Here is a 22,271-nt window from a genome sequence, read left to right as displayed (position 1 = left end):
GCAAAGACAAACACGTAGAAGGACTTTTCTTCTTAAGTTGGTAAGATGAGCTTTGAGTGAAATACTTTTGAAACATTCTACAAAAGGAAGAATATCATATCACAAGTGGTATTTATCGGTTCTAAGGTGTGGAGACATGATAATAATATAATAATAATAATAATAATTGTGTACAGTGCTCAGGTGCACTACAACTCATCTAAAGTGTATATATAATCAGGTGTAGTTTCGGCGGATTTCGGAAAGCATGAGGGCCTTAAAGGATGCAGTGTCATGGCAGTCAACAACTGACGCAGGCAGTTTATTCCATGCTTCAGCAACTCTGAGCGTGAAAAAATGTTTCCGAAAGTCATGGGAGCTGTGCTGTTTTCTGACTTTGTAGGCATGTCCACGTGTGTTAGACATATGGAGATCAAAAAGGTGTTCAGTGTTGTTGTTGGTGAGGTGGTTGATAACCTTGTGGGTGTTTACCAAGTCCGCCACCAGACGCCGGAGCCTCAGTGATAAAATGTTGATAAAATTATGCCATTTCACAGGGATTGGGTTGAATTAAGGCACCCGGCTTTTTGTGTGAAGAACATTTGTAGAAAGAACACATTTGAAAGAATCAGTGAAATCCATAAAATTCACAATTAGAAAACAGAATGGATTGTATCTTAGTTCACAGTTTGTTTAGTTGCAAATTTTAGAATGGAGTTATTTTAGGTTTTGGTAAAAAAAACCAGTATCTTCGTCATTGTTCACCTTTCACTTTTCCACACCTGCATGGGATCAGACAGAATTTGCTAAGGCAGATTTTCTATAGCTGGATGCCCTTTCTGCTGCTAACGCTTATTTGTTTCTAGGCAAGGAGGTATTTCCTTATTGAAGACTGGAAACAAACAAACAACATCACTTGGATGTCAGTAACATTTAGTTATGATCATCATGTGATACCAAGACTAAGGGCCTCTCGCTCAGGATGAAAGGTGGACTGTATGGGGCATGTGCGTGAACTGTCATGCTACACAGCAGTGAAAAGCGGGCCATGACTGCTGAGGACATGCGTAAGCTTGAAAGAAATGAAGCCAGTATGATCTGATGGATGTGTAATGTCAGTGTTCATACTTGACGGAGTGTAAGTACCTTGAGAGAAAAGTTGGACCTAAGAAGCATCAAATGTGGTGAGCAAGAGAGATGACTGCGCTGGTATGGTCATGGGTTACGTATGGATGAGGACAGCTGTGTGAGGAATTGCCACTCCCTAACTGTGTATGGAACCTGTGGAAGAGGGAAGACATGGAATGAGATGGTGAAGCAGGACCCTCGAACACTGGGCCTCACTGAGGCAATGACAGGAGATTGAGACCTTTGGAAGTATGCTGTGATTAAGATTCAACAACTAAAGTGAGATCACAGCCATGGCCAATACCAGTTTTGCATGTCTAACCCATTTAAGAGTACCCTTGATGCATCGGGTGATATGATATGCTTGAGAAGACCTGTTGAGTCAAGTAAAACCAAATTCACAGCTGTGGCCAGTGCCCCCTATCCGAACATGGTCGATGCCAGTGTCCCCTGACTGTTTCCCGTACTGGTGGCACGTAAAAAGCAGTAACCAAATGTGATCAATGCCAGGCCCGCCTGACTGGCTCCCATGCCAGAGGCATGTAAAAAGGACCTACTACACTCTCGGAGTGGTTGGCGTTAGAAAGGGCATCCAGTTGTAGAAACATTGCCAGATAAGACTGGAGCCTGGTGCAGTCGCTGGCTCTCCAGACCTCAGTTAAACCATCCAAACCCATGCCAGTATGGAAAATGGATGTAAAATGATGATGATGATGTTATGACAAACTTCTTTCAGTTTCCATCTACCAAATGACAAGGCAGTGGTCAAGCTGGGGCTATAGTAGAAGACTTGCCCAAGTTGTGCCTAAAGTGGGACTGAACCCAGGACCAAGTGGTTGGCAAGCAAGCTTAAGATGAAAGATACAACAAATTCATCTTTACATTAAAAAAACAAAAAATTTTTTCAAATTTAACCACATTAAATTGGATTAATAATTGGTATTAACATCAATGTCAGTATGATAGATAACAGAGATCAAAGAATCTGGATTGGAACACAGAATACCATTATTCTGACAATGATGATACTGAGTTCTAATCCTGACTGGGTCAATATGAAATTCCAGACCTCCATGGGACATTAACATTATATTAAAATGGATATATTTGGTGCTAGTCCCACATAAAAAGCACCCACTACACTATGTAAAGTGGTTGGTGTTAGGAAGGGCATCCAGTGGTAGAAACCATCTCTCTCTCTCTTTCTCTCTCTCTTCTAGCACCCTGCTCTCTCTAGAGAGTATTAACACTTCAATAATTTGAATTTAACACCTCAGAAAACTAAAGCTAAAGTTAGTGTTCCCCTGTTGTTGATAGCACCATCTGAATGTGGTCGATACCAGACTCCGCCCCTCGATGGATCCAGTGCTGGTAGCACATAAAAACCACCATTCAAATGTGGTTGATACCAGCCACTCACCCACCCACCCATCCCAACTAGCTCCTGTTCTGGTGGCACCAATAATTGGACATGTGGCATTAGTGCAGCATGTGAAGGAAGGACATGTGTGTGTATGTGTGTAGTAACTCAATAAGTGACGAGTCTTGACTAACAGTTTAAAAGGAGGAGTAACAGAAAATCTTTTTTATCGCTAAAAATATTAAAAATTAATCTATTTCAGGAATTTACCAGCTGGGTTCCCAGCCATTTGGAAGTCTTAAAGCAGATCTAGTTAAGACTTCGTGTATTTAAGACTGATATTAAAGAAGATGTTAACAGATAAGAGGAGGTGTGTAAGTGTCTTAAGACAAGATGTAATTGATATAAGACCATCTTGTCGAGGGTGTTAATAAATCTTCATTATCTCTTACTTTGCTAATGAAGTGTCTTCGTTAACATACCATTGGTATTATCAAGCTCTTAATTATCAGTCACCTCCACCCTTAACACTATTTGCAGCCAACCCTCTCCTTTGATACTCTTTTATAGTTGAGATAGAATTTACCAAACCCGAACGCTTCTCGCTGTAAAAACCTCTCTTATCTTTATTGATTACCGAAGGATAATTTTAGGAATCCCAGCTTCGTCTCTTTGTTTGCAAAAGAGAAATATTCCACATCATTTGAAGCACCACCCAAGTCAACGTTGGAAGAACAAACCATCATCATGTCAGAAATGCCAAATAATTCAACAACACTACTACTAGGTGATGCTGGAGGTGGATGTATTAATGAGGTCTCACACACACACACATGCAAAATGCTAAACAAAATTCAAACCCAAACTTGGGACACAAAACTCTGCTTGCGAAGACCTGTTGAGGCAAGTGAAATTGAAATCGATCAAAAATCAATGGAAATTGTAGTTGTGATACCAGTGACAGTGGCACATAAAAAGATCCATCCGAACGTGGCGGTTGCCAGCGCTGCCTCAGCTGGCCTCCATGCCGGTGGCACATAAAAAGCACCAACCGATCGTGGCCGTTGCCAGCCTCCCCTGGTACCTGTGCTGGTTAGACGTAAAAAGCACCCACTACACTCACAGAGTGGTTGGCGTTAGGAAGGGCATCCAGCTGTAGAAACACTGCCAGATCAGACTGGGCCTGGTGCAGCCTTCTGGCTTCACAGACCCCGGTCGAACCGTCCAACCCATGCTAGCATGGAAAGCGAACGTTAAACGATGATGATGATGATGAAACTAATAATTAAGGAGTGTGTTTGAAAGCTGACTGACCCACAGGAGCATCTCGTTACTGCCTTCGTCAGGCCAATGGCAGGATTTCACTAGGAATACAGCAAACAAAACAATTACTATACAGCACCCTACCATAAACAGTACCTACTCATGGAACCTGTTTGTAGTTAATGTGACTGAGCCATTCAATAGTTTAGCTGTGACTTTGAAGAGGAGACACACGAGTCCCACAAAGGCAACTAAACCTCTGCAATTCCATTACATTACTGGACTTTATTCTTAGATAGACTTTGACAGTGCTGTGTAGTCTTTGAGAATTACACGCTATGTCTTTTACAGAACCACTTACACTGGCATTTTTAGCAAGGAATGACTGAGCAGAATGCTTAGTATAGAATATATGAAATTATAGGAAATATTCTGAAGACATAACAGAATGAAGTAAGGAAGCACTGGCGCTAGTGCCATGTAAAATGCACCCAGTGCCACTCTGTCAAGTGGTTGGCATTAGGAAAGGCATCCAGTGGCAGAAACCATGACAAAACAGACAAGGGAACCAGGTGCAGCTCTGGGCCTTGTCAGTTCCTGTCAAACCATCCCAACCCATGGCCAGCTAACTGACCGAGGGTGAAATATCTAATTTTGAAGACTTGTCATTGGGAAATAGTTTTGTCTCCTTCACCATTGTTTTGACATCCACTTTCCCCTGCTAGTATGGGTAGGACAGAATTAGCTGAGGCAGATTTTCTCTAGCTGGGTGCTCTTTTTATTGCTAACTCTTCCTTCTTTTCAAATAAGGTAGTATTTTCCTCATGGCTGGACATCATCATTATGATCATCATCATGTAACGTCCATTGTCCATGCTGGCATGGGTCGGACGGTTTGACCAGGGCTGGTAAGCTGGAAGGCTGCACCAGACTCCAGTCTGATTCGGCATGGTTTTCTATGGCTGGATGCCCTTCCCTAATGCCAACTACTCTGAGAATGTAATGGGTGCTTTTATGTGCCACCAGCACAGGTGCCAATTTGCATGACACCAGTATCTGCCACGACTTCCATTTTGCTTGGCTCTTCTTCTCAAACATGACATAATGCCAAAGATTTTGGTCATTACCTCTGTGAGGCCCAACACTCAAAAGGAACTCATCCACCTTGCCTCCATGAGGCCCGTGTTCATGAAAGACAGGAGATAAATGATGCTGCTTGTTTGATATTCTCACCTTAGAGAATATCAATATTACAGAAATGCTCAAAAGATATCAAATTAGAAAGTTCTTGGAGCAGATGATATTGAATGGTTTGGGTTAAAAATCTCACATGCATGGCCCCATGGTGAAGAAGATCACTTCCCACCCACATGGTTTTAGGTTCAATCTCACTGTGTAGCACCTTGGGCAAGTGTCTTCTTCTTGTAGCTTTGAGATTTCAATGGATTACTTATTTATGTTTAGAAAGACATTGTAGAGCAAGTGTGAGAGGCTGGATCTCACCAGTTTGAATGTAAAACAAGTAGAATATCTGGCCCTGACAATGGCTGGTTTAAATGATAATGGGTTAAGGAAAGTCTCAACATTATAAATACCAAATAATCTTTACTTAAAACTCAGTAGAAAAAAAAAACAAAAACAACCCTCAATAACTCTGAGCAGCAAAAGGTGAGAGAGTGAAGGTGTGGTAAATTTGTATGAATGACTGGTTTGGTATTGAACTCCTGTTCCCTTTGTTGCTATCCAGTTTGGTGACACTAAGAGGATAGTCATCAATATTTATGGTCAATAAACCTGGCTGCAATCAACGCTTTTCTTTCAAAGTATGATGTAAGCTTGAAGAGAGAGAGAGAGAGAGAGCTGTAAGACTCGTACAGTATGGAGTGGACACCACACTGGTACTGAGCAAAGAAGAGTAAAACAGGTTTATTGTTATAGTTTCAAGGTTGCACTGAACAGGAAGAATTCAAAGGTATCAACGCACACCCACAAACACCCTCACCCCCACCCTGATCAGCTGAAATCAGATTTATGTGAGAATGAACTTGTTCCACTTTATTCTTCTCTTTCAAATGACATTGAAACGTAATAGAATTGAAAGCCATGTCCTTTTCTTATGCTAATGCTATCAAACTTATGATGTGAAAGCATTCCTTCCCAAACCACAAACCTTAATAGCTGTGGGAAATGATTACTTTGCAAACGAGGGTCTTTAAAGATGGAAGTCACCAATAAACTACAATGGAAGCTGGTTGTAAGAATTCTTTATCAACCAAACCATCAGATGTCTCTGCTCCTATCCTTCCTTTGATTGCACCTTTTTTTCTTCCATTCGAACCCAAATTATTTGACTGGTCTTTCAAGTGGTCCCTTTCAATCACTTTGATACCACCCATTTCTTTACTACCCACAAGGGGCTAAACAAGGACAGACAAACGGATTAAGTCGATTACATTGACCCCAGTGCATAACTGGTACTTAATTTATCGACCCTGAAAGGATGAAATGCAAAGTCGACCTTGGCGGAATTTGAACTTAGAACGTAGCCGCAGACGAAATACAGCTGAGCATTTCGCCCGGTGTGCTAACATTTCTGCCAGCTCGCCGCCTTTCACTTTGATACCACCCAACACAAGCCGACCTGTTGCCTGTGAACATTGCAACATGCCTGGCCCCTGGGGAATTCCTGCTTTCAATATTCCATGATCACACTGGTCATGTCCCTCTGCTTTTGATATGCTTCATTTCACGTCCATTGTCCATGCTGGTTTGACCAGGGCTGGTAAGCTGGAAGGCTGCACCAGGCTCCAGTCTGATTTGGTGTGGTTTCTACAACTGGATGCCCTTCCTAATGCCAACCACTCAGAGAGTGTAGTAGGTGCTCTTACGTGCCACTGGTACCGGTGCCATTTGTGTGACACCAGTATCTGCCATGACTGCAATCTTGCTCAGCTTGATGGGTCTTCATCTCAAGCATGACATAATACCAAAGGTCTCCCTCATTGCCTCCGTGAGGCCCAACACTTCTACAGTGATACTCAAAGCAGTTTTCATACTAGTCCACATCTTCCTCACATACAACAGTGCAGCTAGGACAGTGCTATTGAAGAGATGGGTACCGAGATTGGTCTTGTACAGCTATACTTGGGAAACGTCTTTGGTGAACAGTAATATATGTTTGCCAATATCGCCAAACCTACCACAGTCTATCAAGTACCACAATGGAGATCATGGATCAAGGGATACAGTACATTAAGAGTTACGAGTTCAAATCATACACAAGTAAGCTATCACAATAAAATCATGGGGCTTTGGTGATTATAGAAAAAGCTCTAATGTGTTAATTTAATTCGTTTATCTCCTACTTGTTTCAGTCATCAGACTGTGGCCATGCTGGGGCTCTACCTTGAACTTTTAGTCAAATGAATTGACCTCAGAACTTTTTTTTCTGTTGTTGTTTTGAGCCTATTACTTATTCTATCAGTCTCTTTTGCCAAACTGCTAGGTTTTGGGGGACATAAATACACCAACAATGGTTGTCAAGCAGTGGTGGGAGACAAACAGAGAGAGAGAGGAGGGGGTGGGATTCTTTCAGTTTCCACCTGCCAAATCCACTCACAAGGCTTTGGTTGGCCTGAGACTATAGTAGAAGACACTTGCCCAAGGATACTGCAACCTTCAAACATTCCACAAATCCCAAAAGTCTTTCTTTGACTTATTAGGGCTGTTTTCTGTCCCCTCTTTCAACCTTTTCTGACAAATTTCAGTATACCTGAGCTCTGAATACAATAAGCTCGTTACTATTGTTCTAAATATGGTCCTCCTATAAACTTAAATGAATTAGAAACTCGTTTTCAGGAATATGCATGACCAGAATCGTGGTACATCTAATATGCCTATGTATCTTTTACAGCATCAAATACAGTGTGTGTGTGTGTGTGTGTGTGTATCAGGTCATCTCATAAGTTCAGTCCGAATTTTGAATAAAGAAAACAAGTGATCAAATGTTATATTTAATTGAAATTTAATCATCAATGTACTTTCCCTGATTATCTATGACTTCTTTCCTTCCATCATATATTTGCAAGATTTTTAATCCCATCAATGTAAAACTCTTTTGGTTTCAAAGCAAAGAACTCTGAAATATCAGTTTCGACCTCCTCCTGGCTTGCGAAACTTATGTACCCCAAATGATTCTGTAAACTACGAAACAAACGGTAGTCTGAAGGAGCAAGGTCAGGAGAATAAGGTGGATGAGGAATTTCTTCATACGTACACATACATTTATATACATACATACATCATCATCATCTGATGGGGCCTGGTGCAGCCTCCTGGCTTTCCAGACCCCAGTTGAACCATTCAACCCATGCCAGCATGGAAAACGGATGTTAAACAATGATGATGATGTATGTGTATGTATGCATGAGTATGTATGTATGCATGCATGTATGTACACTGAAGTGTGTGTGTGTGTATGTATATATATATATGAGTATGTATGTATGCATGCATGTATGTACACTGAAGTGTGTGTGTGTGTATGTATATATATATATGAGTATGTATGTATGCATGCATGTATGTACACTGAAGTGTGTGTGTGTGTATGTATATATATATATATATATATATATAATAATAAATATTAGGGAATATATCCAAATTTACAGGAAAAAAAATCAGATTTAGGATTAAATCCAATTTTATAGTAAAATATTATAAAATATTATTTGAGACAAAACCACTATTTTGCAAAACAAACAAGGAAAGACTTAATCAATACATAAAATTTAATAAATAGTCAAAAAATATTAAATTTTATGTATTGATTAAGTCTTTCCTTGTTTGTTTTGCAAAATAGTGGTTTTGTCTCAAATAATATTTTATATATATATATATATATATATATATATTCAATATAATTAAGCTGGCTTCCCAACCTCATGGTTCCAGGTTCAGTCCCACTGTGTGGCACCTTGGGCAAATGTCTTCTATAGCCTTGGGCCAACCAAAGTCTTGTGAGTGGATGTGGTAGACAGAAATTAAAAGAAGCCCGTTGTGTGTGTGTGTGTGTGTGTGTGTGTGTAGATGGGCATCTGTGTTGGTGGCTCATAAAACGCACCCTTCCAACACTGGGCCTCATGGAGCCAGTGATAAGTGACCAACACCTCTGGCAATATGCCATGCTTGAAAAAACTTATCAAGCCAAGTGAAACGGTAGTCGTGGCTGAAGCTGGTGTCACATAAGTGGTATGTAAAAAGCACCCATTACACTCTTGGAGTGGTTGGCATTAGGAAGGGCATCCAGCTATAGAAACCATGCGAAAATGAGACTGAAACCTGGTGCAGCCCTCCAGCTTTCCTGCTCTTCATCATTATAATAAATAGATATATCTAACCCATGCCAGCATGGAAAGCAGACATTAAATGATGATGATATACACACACACACACTTTAAACTGAGGATTCAGCCACGAATCAAGCAGTGACCAAGTCTTCAGTTTACTCTATAAATGGATGGAAGCACTCCGTCGGTTATGACGACGAGTGTTCCGGTTGATCCGAATCAACGAAACAGCCTGCTCGTGAAATTAACGTGTAAGTGGCTGAGCACTCCACAGACACGTGTACCCTTAACGTAGTTCTCGGGGATATTCAGTGTGACACAGAGAGTGACAAGGACGGCCCTTTGAAATACACGTACAACAGAAACAGAAAGTAAGAGTGAGAGAAAGTTGTGGTGAAAGAGTACAGCAGGGTATCGCCACCATCCCCTGCCGGAGCCTCGTGGAGCTTTTAGGTGTTTTCACTCAATAAACACTCACAACACCCGGTCTGGGAATTGAAACCGCGATCCTATGACCGCGAGTCCGCTGCCCTAACCACTGGGCCATTGCGCCTCCACTACTCTATAAATAAACTCTACATCAGTGGTTGCCACCCTTTTCACTACCAAGGACCCCTTTTATTTAAATGAGATTTCTCACGGACACCTTTTAATACGCTTGTCCTTATGTATGTGTGTGTGTGTGTATATATAAGATATATAATAAAATAGAGGGAAGAGATATTTGTCAATTTTTTAATTAATAAATAATACTTTATTAATTACCTCTCTATTTTCTCATTATTATAATAAGTAGATATATATAAACCACGGTTGATATAGTTACCTTGCAGGTGAGTATTAAATGTAGTGTTCAATATTATTTGTAAAGGCGCAGGAGTGGCTGTGTGGTAAGTAGCTTGCTAACCAACCACATGGTTCCGGGTTCAGTCCCACTGCGTGGCATCTTGGGCAAGTGTCTTCTGCTATAGCCCCGGGCTGACCAATGCCTTGTGAGTGGATTTGGTAGACGGAAACTGAAAGAAGCCTGTTGTATATATGTATATATATGTATATATATATGTGTGTGTTTGTGTTTGTCCCCCTAGCATTGCTTGACAACCGATGCTGATGTGTTTACGTCCCCGTTACTTAGCGGTTCGGCAAAAGAGATCGATAGAATAAGTACTGGGCTTACAAAAAGAATAAGTCCCGGGGTCGATTTGCTCGACTAAAAGCGGTGCTCCAGCATGGCCGCAGTCAAATGACTGAAACAAGTAAAAGAGTAAAGGAGGTAATAACTAACCAAGACTTTCACTGAACTTCTGTTTTTATATATATATATATATATATATATATATATATATATATATATATATTTTAACTTGTTTCAGTCATTTGACAACAGCCATGCTGGAGCACCGCCTTTAGTTGAGCAAATCAACCCCAAGACTTTTTCTTTGTAAGCCTAGTACTTATTCTATTGGTCTTTTTTGTTGAACCGCTACATTACGGGGGAAGTGAATACACCAGCATCGGTTGACAAGTGATGTTGGGTGGACAAACACAGACACACAAACATATACACACACATACATAGACATATATATATATATATATATATATATATATATATATATATATATATATATACGACGCTTCTTCCAGTTTCCATCTACCAAATCCACTCACAAGGCTTTGGTTGGCCCGAGGCTATAGCAGAAGACACTTGCCCAAGGTGCCAGGCAGTAGGACTGAACCCAGGACCATATGGTTGGTAAGCCTCATGGAGGTAAAGTGAGTGAATTCCTTTTGAGTGTTGGGCCTCACACAGGCAATGACCAAGACCTTTGGCATTATGTCATAATTGAAAAGAAGACCCATCAAGCCAAGCAAAAACGCAGTTGTGGCAGATACTGGTGACACGCCGGTGGCACATAAAACCACCCATTACACTCTTGGAGTGGCTGGCATCAGAAGGGGCATCCAGCTGTAGAAAACCATGCCAAATCAGACTGGATCCAGGCGCAACCTACCAGCATGCCAACCCAGTCCAACCCATGCCAGCATGGAAAACAGACATTAAATGATGATTGATGATGATGATATGTATATATATTAAATTTTGAATTTAGTTCACGGACTCCCAGAGGTCTGCAGACTCCAGGCAGGGAACCACTGCTCTACATCATTGCTTTAGTTCTATCATTTTATTGCTTTTAAAACCTGTAACATCTCTCTTTCTTACTTGTTTCAGTCATTTGACTGCGGCCATGCTGGAGCACCGCCTTTAGTCGTGCAAATCGACCCCGGGACTTATTCTTTGTAAGCCCAGTACTTATTCTATCGGTCTCTTTTGCCGAACCGCTAAGTGACAGGGACGTAAACACACCAGCATTGGTTGTCAAGCAATGCTAGGGGGACAAACACAGACACACAAACATATATACACATACATATATATATATATATACGACGGGCTTCTTTCAGTTTCTGTCTACCAAATCCACTCACAAGGCATTGGTCGGCCCGGGGCTATAGTAGAAGACACTTGCCCAAGGTGCCATGCAGTGGGACTGAACCCGGAACCATGTGGTTGGTAGACAAGCTACTTACCACACAGCCACTCCTGCGCCTGGAGATTCTATTTGTAAGTTTGTTTCTCAACCACAGTCCCCGAGTTCAGTCCCACTGCAAGGCACCTTGAGCAAGTATCTTCTACCACAGCCTCAAGCTGTCCAAAGCCTTGCAAGTGGATTTCATAACATGTTGGTCTGGGTTTGCGCCCCACCACCACCGCTGCTTCACAACTGGTGTTGGCATGTTTATGGCCCTATAACTTAGCATGCATACACACACACACACACACACACACAAAAACCCTTTTGCTTTCATTAGCTTCAGCCAGTCAGCTTTTAGCTCTGTTGGGCCACACACATACATATCATCATCATCGTTTAACATCCATTTCCCATGCTAGCATGGGTTGGACGATTTTGACTGAGGACTGGCAAACCAGATGGCTGCACCAGGCTCCAGTCCGATCTGGCAGTGTTTCTACAGCTGGATGCCCTTCCTAATGCCAACCATTCCGTGAGTGTAGTGGTGGCCTTTTACGTGCCAGGCGAGGCTGGCAATGGCCATGATCCGTTGGTGCTTTTTACATGCCACCGGCACGGAAGCCAGTCAAGGCGGCGCTGGCATCGGCCACGTACGGGTGGTGCTTTTTAGGTGCCAGGGTAGGCTGGCAACGGCCACAAATAGTTGGTGCTTTTATGTGTATAATGTGAGTGAGTGAGTGAGCGAGCGAGAGGGGGAGAGAGGGAGATAAACAGACAGAGAAAACTGCAATAAATGGCTTGAAATATACCAATAAACAAAACTGAAAGTAAATTGGCTTTAATATATATTTCTATTATGTATTTATATTAATTGCAAGAAAAAAGGATGATGATGATGATGATGATGTAATGCTGGCTAAAAGAAAATTAAATGAGAGAGAGGAAGAGAGGAATAGAAAACAATGCTATTCTACTTCAAATACATTGACCCTTATTTAGTGGTGCTGTGTCTATAAATACCGAGAGTATTTATAATTAATGGTCAGCCAGTGATGCGGTCAGTGTTTACAAGTTGGCAATAACTTGCAGAGTTATTCAGCCGGAACAGAGTCAGTTCAGACAAATAGTAGTATTATTCCACAAATAATGGCTCTCTGGGGTGAGTTTTTTTGTTTAGTAACAACAAAAGTAATAATAATTCTAATTTTGGCACAAGCCCAGCAATGTTGAGGGTGGGGAGGTGATTACACCAACCCCAGTTTTTGACTCCGAATAATATGGTGTAAGTGTGAAGGTAGAACACCAACAAAAATCAGCCTTGCTTGGAACTGTAAGAGTTCTTTGCAGGGTTCTTGAAGAATGTGGTAAGTAGCTTGTTTACTTGTTTACCAGCCACATGGTTCCGGGTTCAGTCCCACTGCGTGGCACCTTGGGCAAGTGTCTTCTACTATAGCCTCGGGCCGACCAAAGCCTTGTGGGTGGATTTGGTAGATGGAAACTGAAAGAAGCCTGTCATATATATGTATATATATATATATATATATATATATATGCGTGTGTGTGTTTGTGTGTCTGTGTTTGTCCCCCTAGCATTGCTTGACAACCGATGCTGGTGTGTTTATGTCCCCGTTACTTAGCGGTTCGGCAAAAAGAGACCGATAGAATAAGTACTGGGCTTACAAAAAGAATAAGTCCCGGGGTCGCGTTGCTCAATTAAAGGCGGTGCTCCAGCATGGCCGCAGCCAAATGACTGAAACAAGTAAAAAAAAATAATAAAAAAAAAAACAAGTGTCACCTTAGTCTGCTGGCTGTGGACAGCTGACACTTTCCATCATACCCAGCAAAATAAGCTGGGAGTTTTCATCACATAATAATAATGATTTATTTTATTTGCCACAGAAACATGAGCTGAGGAGGACATAACAAGGACAGTTTACAATTTATGTAGGGTTTTACACAAAAGGGGAAGAAAGGGAGAGGAGAGGCAAATGAAATAAAATGTATAGTGTACAAAATATGTGGATACATGAATGATGCTGTCCTCTAAGGCCAATCAAGAACCCCCAGAATCCAGGGTCAGCCTGAACACAAAGGGATCAACCCCTCAACCAACTACTATTTTCCAATCTATAGGCACAGCATAGAGAAGGGCCGTTCACTGAGTGGGAGCATTTCCCTCTATACCCTCACTTTCCTTTGGAAATACAACTTTAAAAAGTCAACGAGGACTCGACTGAAGAGAAAGGTGTCAATGCTTAATCGTTTCAGCCTCATCCCCCGTAGTCACAAGCCAGAGAAACACTGCCTGGGCAGCGGGGAAAACCTCACAAGGGTCTCTCAGCCAATAGATTCGTCTGACACATCACAACAGCTACTCAACATAACTGCACCAGTCAGCAATGTTCGGACACTGTACGAGCGTGTGCAGTATGGTTTCATCTGGGGCAGTCCCACCTGGAGTGTTTATCTAGAGGTGGTAGTACTCCTTGGTAGCACTGCCACACCAAGGATTTCTGGAAGTTATCCATTGTAGTTCCTGTCCTGAAAGTTCCCCAAAACAGACCAGCTACTTCGTCCTTAACACCCAGAGCTTTGCCTCAGAACGTCACTGATCTCACCCACCAGATCCGCATGTATTGCGGGAGTGGCTGTGTGGTAAGTAGCTTGTTTATCAACCACATGGTTCCGGGTTCAGTCCCACTGCGTGGCACCTTGGGCAAGTGTCTTCTACTATAGCCTCGGGCCGACCCAAAGCCTTGTGAGTGGATTTGGTAGACGGAAACTGAAAGAAGCCCGTCATATATATGTATATATATATATGCGTGTGTGTGTTTGTGTGTCTGTGTTTGCCCCCCTAGCATTGCTTGACAAGCGATGCTGGTGTGTTTATGTCCCCGTTACTTAGCGGTTCGGCAAAAGAGATCGATAGAATAAGTACTGGGCTTACAAAAAGAATAAGTCCCGGGGTCGAGTTGCTCGATTAAAGGCGGTGCTCCAGCATGGCCGCAGTCAAATGACTGAAAAGAGTAAAAGAGTAAAGAGTATACAACTACCACTGACCATATTTCTTGACCGAAGGAGAGAGGTGAACACTGGACAAGAATCCAGGTGCTAAGCATCCAATCTAGTTCTTTTCTTGGCAAAAGACTGCAGTTCCGTCAAAGAGAGAAATCACACCTGTTCACTGTCCAGGAAAATCTGCAGAGAGTACTGGCAAAAGATGGACTGCTTGACCAGTGGAATGCTTCCCTTCTATAGAAAGTGGAAAAGTAAAGCTCCAGTCTGGCCAAACAAGGTTGAAGTGAACTAGACGGGTAACAAACAGACTGAAGTCAGACGCCAAACAAAACACAAGATCTTTCTCCATTTTAAGTATTCTTGGCTCTGGCTGGCATCATGAAATATTGGAATCAGTAAAGTTACACATAGAACAGGTATTTTTACAACAACATAGCTTCCTTTCCCTAGAACTAATGATATATATCAAACAGAATTGGTTTAGTATCAAGTTGCTAAAGAAGAAAATTCAAAGACAAGTTATGTTTAGTTTCCCAAGGCTTCAAACAAACAAAAAAATAATACGTATTTGTATATAAAAATTGCCAACATCCAATACTGTAGGAAAACAAATTCCATATTCTTGCTCTTAGCTGTAATCTTCCAAAGTTTCAAAAGCCTGATATCACATCCCAGTTTCTTAAAAGTACATTGTTCAAAGGAACCGAAATAACAACCAAGTTGAAGAAGAAAAACAACAACAAAAATATCAGTATTATTATTATTATTACTATTACTAACTACAACAACAATAGCCTGGCAAAACTGTGAGCTGGATAAAGTGCCTAGATGTATTTCTTGTAATTTTACATTACGAGTTCAAATGCTATTAATGTCGACTTTGCTTTCATCCTTTTTGAGTCAATAAAATAATTACCAGTTAAACAGGGTGGAGCGTAATTTACTTAACTTTTCCATAAAACTGCTGATCTAGAGCCAAATTTTGAAACCATTACAATTATTTTTATTAAGATGGCAAGCTGGCAGAATCATTAGCATGCTGTGTGAAATGCTTAGCAGTATTTCGTCTGCCGCTACGTTCTGAGTTCAAATTCTGTGGAGGTCGACTTTGCCTTTCATCCTTTCGGGGTCGATAAACTAAGTACCAGTTACACACTGGGGTTGATGTAATCGACTATTCCCCTCCCCCAAATTTCAGGCCTTGTGCCTAAACTAGAAAGGATTATTATTATTATTATTGTTGTTGAGTGAAAGGACAGCACATGCCATCAAAGTGACGTTAGCGTAAAAATATATGAAGCCCAATATATTTATTGTGATTAGCCGTCTGATAAGGGTAAGCCAGGCAGATATATTCACAACCGTATGTGTGCAACAGGATGATCTCATGTTAAGATAAACAGCACCTGACCTTGCAAGAGGGGCTCAAAATTTTCTTTGGGTCGACTAGCCCATCCCACTCAAAAGGTCCCCAAATAGTTAAACCCCAAAGAATCCCTCTCAACACAGGGCTATGATGCTCCCCAACTACTCCTGCTTGTAATCAGAGACACACATATCGTTAGGGACAGACTCAAGCAGACGACAAGCAAAACTGTGGAATTGAGCAGAATGTTTGCTGTAACCCATCTTTTACACCAAGACCAAACCTGGACATGATAACACTTCCAATCAGTTAAGATGGGAAGCCAGGAGAGCCACTGCATTTTTATCTTCATCATCGTCAGTTAACCCTTTCGTTACTGTATTTCTTTTGAGATGCTCTGGGTTTCTTTCAATTACTTTAAATATAACAAAGAATTTACTAAAATAACTTCGTTATCATTCAGCTAGTGTTAGGAACATAAATTGTGACTAAGGTTTGATGGAAGATTTTAATTCAGAACTTATGAAAACAAGACATTTGTACTCAGAGCCAGAGCTGGTTTCAGCCGGGTTGGTAATGAAAGAGTTAATGTCAGTGTTTTTGTGCAGTATGATTGGATCTAAACACCCAACCACCACAGACAAACAAAAACCGCTTCTTGACACCCAAGTTTCTCTTAAATTAACCGATGTCCAGTTTGTGATATTTTTTGATATCTCCAAATCAATGTAGTTCATGAAACCCAAAGAAAGGCTGATATTTGATAATGTTTTGTTAGTTTACTGAGAGGACAGAAGTGATTAGACTATATCTTTTAATCTTATTATGTGACAACTTGCACTCATAAATATGAAGAAAAAAAAGAACCTCATGCCCAGAACTCCATCGTGTATTTGTATAAGAATTTTTTTCTTTCTTTTCAGACAACAAGAATTCATGCAAAGATGTTCAGTTAATTTACTTTTGAACATCTGCCAAAGTTATACGAGATGGTAGCAGAGAAATACCAAGTTTAGTGAGTGTTAGCTGTGAGAACATTGTAATAGCCCCACACACAAATGAATTTATACTGAGGGTGTTTAAGGTGGTACTGGGGGGAGGGGTGCAGTAACTAGACAAACAGACAGACAGACAGACAAGTGAATAGTGATAGATATTCATTAATCAGCAGAAGTTACAAAGTGATCTAAGAAGTGATCAAGAGTTCTGTGCATGGCACTTACCAAACTTTGATAAAAGCTATGCACGAATCTCTCAAATCTTGACTCACTTTGTAATTTTTTGCTCACTGAAAATCTCTCTCGTTCTCTCTCTCCTTATCATATATGTATGTGTGTGTGTGTGTGTGTGTGTGTGTGTAAGTGTATTGATATGAGCAGTGCTGTCAAAGTGTCTAAACTCTATAATGGAATGTGGGAACACACAACAGAGTAGCGAAGTGGTGACAGACAGACACCACAAACGGTTTCATCACAAATCATGACAGATCTTTCCCAGGATCACTAATTCTGATTCTGTCTCTGTGTCAATCCAAATGACGCGGATTTAGGATTTTAATCTATCATAAAACGTTAACAAGAATTTGTCATTAACATATAATCAATAAGAGATCCATATTGTTGTCAATAAACTAAATATTGATAATATTTACAAAGACAATCAAACGGCCTCTGTTTCTTGACAACATCAAATAAAACAAACAAGTACGCTGTTAACTACAGCCACCATCCTTCATGATTATATATCATCATCATCATCGTCGTTTAACGTCTGTTTTCCATGCTGGCATGGGTTGGACGGTTTGACCGGGGATCTGGGAAGCCAGAAGGTTGCACCAGGCTCCGGTCTTATCTGGCAATGTTTCTACAGCTGGATGCATTTCCTAACGCCATCCACTCCGAGAGTGTAGTGGATGTAGTGGGACCAGAGGGGGCTGGCATCAACCACAACACACACACACACACACACAGAGGCATGGTTGCGTAGTAAGAAGTTTGTTTCCCAACCACATGATTCTGGGTTCAATCCCACTGTGTGGCACCTTGGGCAAATGTCTTCTACTATAGCTTTGGGTTGACCAAAGCCTTGTGACTGGATTTGGAAGATGGAAACTGAAAGAAGCCTCATGTGTGTGTATGTGTGTGTCCAGTATCGCTTGGCAACCAGTGTTGGTGTATTTATGTCCCTGTGACCTAGTAGTTCGGCAGAAGAGTCCGACAGAATAAGTACCATGTTTTAAAGAAAACAAGGTCATGGGGTTGGTTAGTTAAGCTAAAATTTCAAGGCGGTGCCCCAGCATGGCCAAAGTTTAATGAATGAAACAATATTATATAGGCGTAGGAGTGACTGTGTGGTAAGTAGCTAGCTTACCAACCACATGGTTCCGGGTTCAGTCTCACTGCGTGGCACCTTGAGCAAGTGTCTTCTACTATAGCCTTGGGCCGACCAAAGCTTTGTGAGTGGATTTGATAGATGGAAACTGAAAGAAGCCCGTCGTATATATGTATATATATATGTGTGTGTGTGTGTATGTGTTTGTCCCTCCAACATCGCTTGACAACCGATGCTGGTGTGTTTACTTCCCCGTAACTTAGCGGTTCGGCAAAAGACACCGATAGAATAAGTACTAGGCTTACAAAGGATAAGTCCTGGGGGGTCGATTTGCTCGACTAAAGGCGGTGCTCCAGCATGGCCACAGTCAAATGACTGAAACAAGTAAAAGAGTATAATATAAGATCTCCGTAGGTAGATACTGTAGAGCTGCGGGTGAACACACACACACGTAGTGGGAAGGAATGCGTTCGTTAGCAGTAAGCAAAGATGGTTTGGCTCCTTTCCCCCCACGCCCACCACCACAACAACAGTGGTATAGCAACACTTGACTGTAAATAGCTGAAGGAATGGTAGAGATGAGTGGTAGCTGCTTAGTAAGATGGTATTTTTAGTTGGTGAGGAAACTAAGGAGTGCGTAGGACAAAAGGCATTCTGGTGGGAAGACAAAATGAGAATGGTTGCGGCGACGGCTGATGGGTTTTTTTTTTCCACTTGGGTTCAATCACCATTGAAGACTGCTACGTAGGTTTTTCCTGTGGAATGGAATCCAGCAGCAGGAATCATGCAGGAAAGATTGGAATGTAAGCGGTGGCTGGCAGGGAAATAAACAGTTTGGTGATAATGGCAGAAGGCGAGGGGGAGCGAGGCATGATCAGCTGGTAGCAGAGTGGAAGTTTGAGGAAGTACAAGAAGCTTTCATGTGGTAACCACAGCACCACCACCATCACTATTGTTTCAATGACACAACGATGGAACCACTACATGGTTGCTCCACATGCTGAAAATAGCAGCCAAATCTCCTTCAAATTACATCCCCGCGCCGTATTAAGAAGAAAAAAGAACACATTGTATAAATGATACTGGGTTCCCTGCACATAAAAAAAGACGTGAGAGTCACGGCTGGGATATCTTTAATGATAGGTGTGCTCGCTCATCATTAACCAGGGGGGCTACACAACAACAGAAGACGTTATACATTTGTATGTGTATGATGTACATACAGGTTTGTGTATATGTGTGGTTATAGCAGTAATGTGAAGAATAATCCCTACATTCTCTCTCTTCAGCAGACACACCGCCACCACCACCACCCCACGCCTCCCGTTGGTGGCTCTGTGACAGGAACCATCGGAGAAATCTGCGGAACTGGTTCTTCTAATGGATCTACCAATTAATTATGTTATCTTTTTTAAAAAAATAATTACAATAACAATGGTCCGCAGATTCCTTTTAGCATCAACAACAGAATGTCGATCCAAAAATTATATTTTGTTCTTAAACGATGATTAATGGAATTGGTTTGCAGGGAATAAATGGAGTAAATATTGGTATTTGGAATACGCGAGGTTCATAATACTCTCTCCCTATCTCTCCTCTCATATATATATATGTATATGTATATATATATATATATATATATATTAGATATATATATACAACCCGAGGTTGGGTGTATATGCTGCGTTACTATATAAAGGGAATCTAAAATAGCAACATTGAATTAAAGAATATTCTTTGAATGCTGTTAATTTACAGACTGTACTCACAGACAATCTCAAAATAGTTCGATAATATGTAGGCTCCGATATTTTTAGAGGAATGACTTTAAAGAATATAGACTTGAAAATAAAGAGAACGTTAGGAAGTTGACATTTCAGAAAGTCTGCGATGTTTAGGATTGGTAAGAAATTAATTTAATTAAGAAACAGGATATGAAGGGACTGTTGTTGGAGATTTATAAATTCTTGCTGAAAATTCCTAAGAGGAAAAATACGATGACAATATGAGAGACATGCCAAAGAAATTGTCTTTGAAAATGATTCAAAGAATTACTTTTCTGCCACGAAGAATTAGGACAGATATAGGAAGAAGTGTTTGGGAAGTGATGAAGATGCGACTATTTACCATGAAAGATACTCATCTCCTTCAAAAAACGTGTTAGCTTCAGAGGAAATATATTTCTTGGAGAGAGAGAGAGAGAGAGAATTACCATTTATGTTGGGGTAGTGGAATGAAAAATCCATTTCTTCTCAACAAACAACAATCTATTAGATATTTCAACCTTATAATAGCTTAATTACATGTTTGTGTGTGTGCGTGTATATTATATATATATATACATACAGGCATTCTTTCGGTGTACATCTCAGAACTGTCAAATTTCGATCATATGTAGATAGATATGAGGGAGCACATACACATATGTGAGCGAGTGTATAACGATATTTATGTGTAAACCCTTCATTAAGTAAAATCTAGTGATATAAACAAACAGAACACCGTTCCAATACCGCGCCATTCCATCAATTCTTCACCAACATTATGGCATTACCATTGTTCTGATGACAGTATTCAATATTAACAGCCACAAGAAATACTGTATTATGAACCACTACAGAACTGGTTCCACATTTCCATATGTATATATATATATATGTGTGTGTGTGTGTGTGTATGTGTGTGTTACAAACGTAAAACAGAATTCTAGACAAAAACTAAATTATACTTTTATATTAAAATCTAAACAAAACGTGAACAAAAAGGTGTGTGTGTGTGTGTATATATATATATATATTTATATATATATATTAGTCTGTGCGTGTGTGCTTCACATGAACTCAATACAAGCAACAAGTAGGAAACAACACTTAAAGGCAGGGATGATAGACTGATAGATAGATAGATAGATAGATAGATAGGAAGATAGACAGATAGATAGACAGATAGATAGGAAGATAGATAGACAGATAGATAGGAAGATAGATAGACAGATAGATAGACAAATAGATAGGCAGTTAGATAGACAGATAAATAGACAGACAGATAGATAGACAGATATGTGTGGGTGTGTATGTGTGTGTCAACAAGAGGGGAAATAAAGGACTAACGACCACTATCAAGCAGGAAAAAGCCACACATTAATTTAACAAGAAGTCTAACATCTAAATTAAACCCAATTTAAAATGGAAACTTCTAATGAAAGAAAAAATAAGTTTTTCTTTTCTTAATTCTGACAGAGAGGGAAAAAAGTGAAAGAAAATATTAATATATAATTAAAATAAATATTTATGGTATAAGAAAGAGAGCCGTGGTTATAATAAGTGAGGCGGGGTAAAGAAAAATTAGGCTAAAGTGGTAGTAAATGTGAGATTTTACCTTCTAAACGGGGGAATGGGTTGGAACCTTCAAATGTATGTTTCTCGGTTTTAACGAAGGTTTCCAAGTCCCTTTGTAACGCTTCGAAGTCATTATAAGTCCGTTTTACGTAAGTGGTCCGTCCATCGGACCACAGCACCTCCACAACGAACACATAATCCACATTCTGGCCTTCTTTCTTCTCCACAAACCCAGTAACGGCAGCGAAAGCAACAAACAAGTTATTGCAAGTTAGTGAGTTCCAAACACTTGACGCCATCTTGTAGGTCTACAATATTGAGTGGAGGCGTGAGGTTAGACTCGACTCGACTCGACTCCACACTCTCGCTCTCACTCTCACTCGTACACACTTGGAATTGGTTTATTTTCTCAGTGCTACGTTCGTGTGTGGTGTGTGTGTGTGTACGTATTTATATATATGTGTGTGTGTGTGTGTTCTTTTCCTTTCACTATTTGCCTGCTGCTGCTTTGTTTTCCACTGCAAGTGTCAGTTCAGCTGTGGATGGAAGGGCGATACCAACACACACACACACACACACACACACCAGACACACACA

At 40.7% G+C, this 22,271-nt stretch overlaps 1 protein-coding gene across 1 annotated transcript in view; it reads right to left on the bottom strand.

The window, feature by feature from the left end:
• LOC115213077 (SH3 and PX domain-containing protein 2B) overlaps positions 1-22,101 on the bottom strand; it is a 79,472-nt gene extending 57,371 nt beyond the window's left edge. The window contains exon 1 of the mRNA XM_029781999.2: positions 21,715-22,101. Within this exon, the coding sequence (XP_029637859.1) occupies positions 21,715-21,973 (259 nt within the window). The 5' untranslated portion in view covers positions 21,974-22,101. The remainder of the gene's footprint in view (positions 1-21,714) is intronic.
• Between the last annotated feature and the right edge of the window lie 170 nt (positions 22,102-22,271).

The sequence above is a fragment of the Octopus sinensis genome, linkage group LG1, assembly GCF_006345805.1.
Source record: "Octopus sinensis linkage group LG1, ASM634580v1, whole genome shotgun sequence".
NCBI classification, from domain to species: Eukaryota; Metazoa; Mollusca; class Cephalopoda; order Octopoda; family Octopodidae; genus Octopus; species Octopus sinensis.
This window is presented reverse-complemented; position numbering and strand designations above follow the sequence as displayed.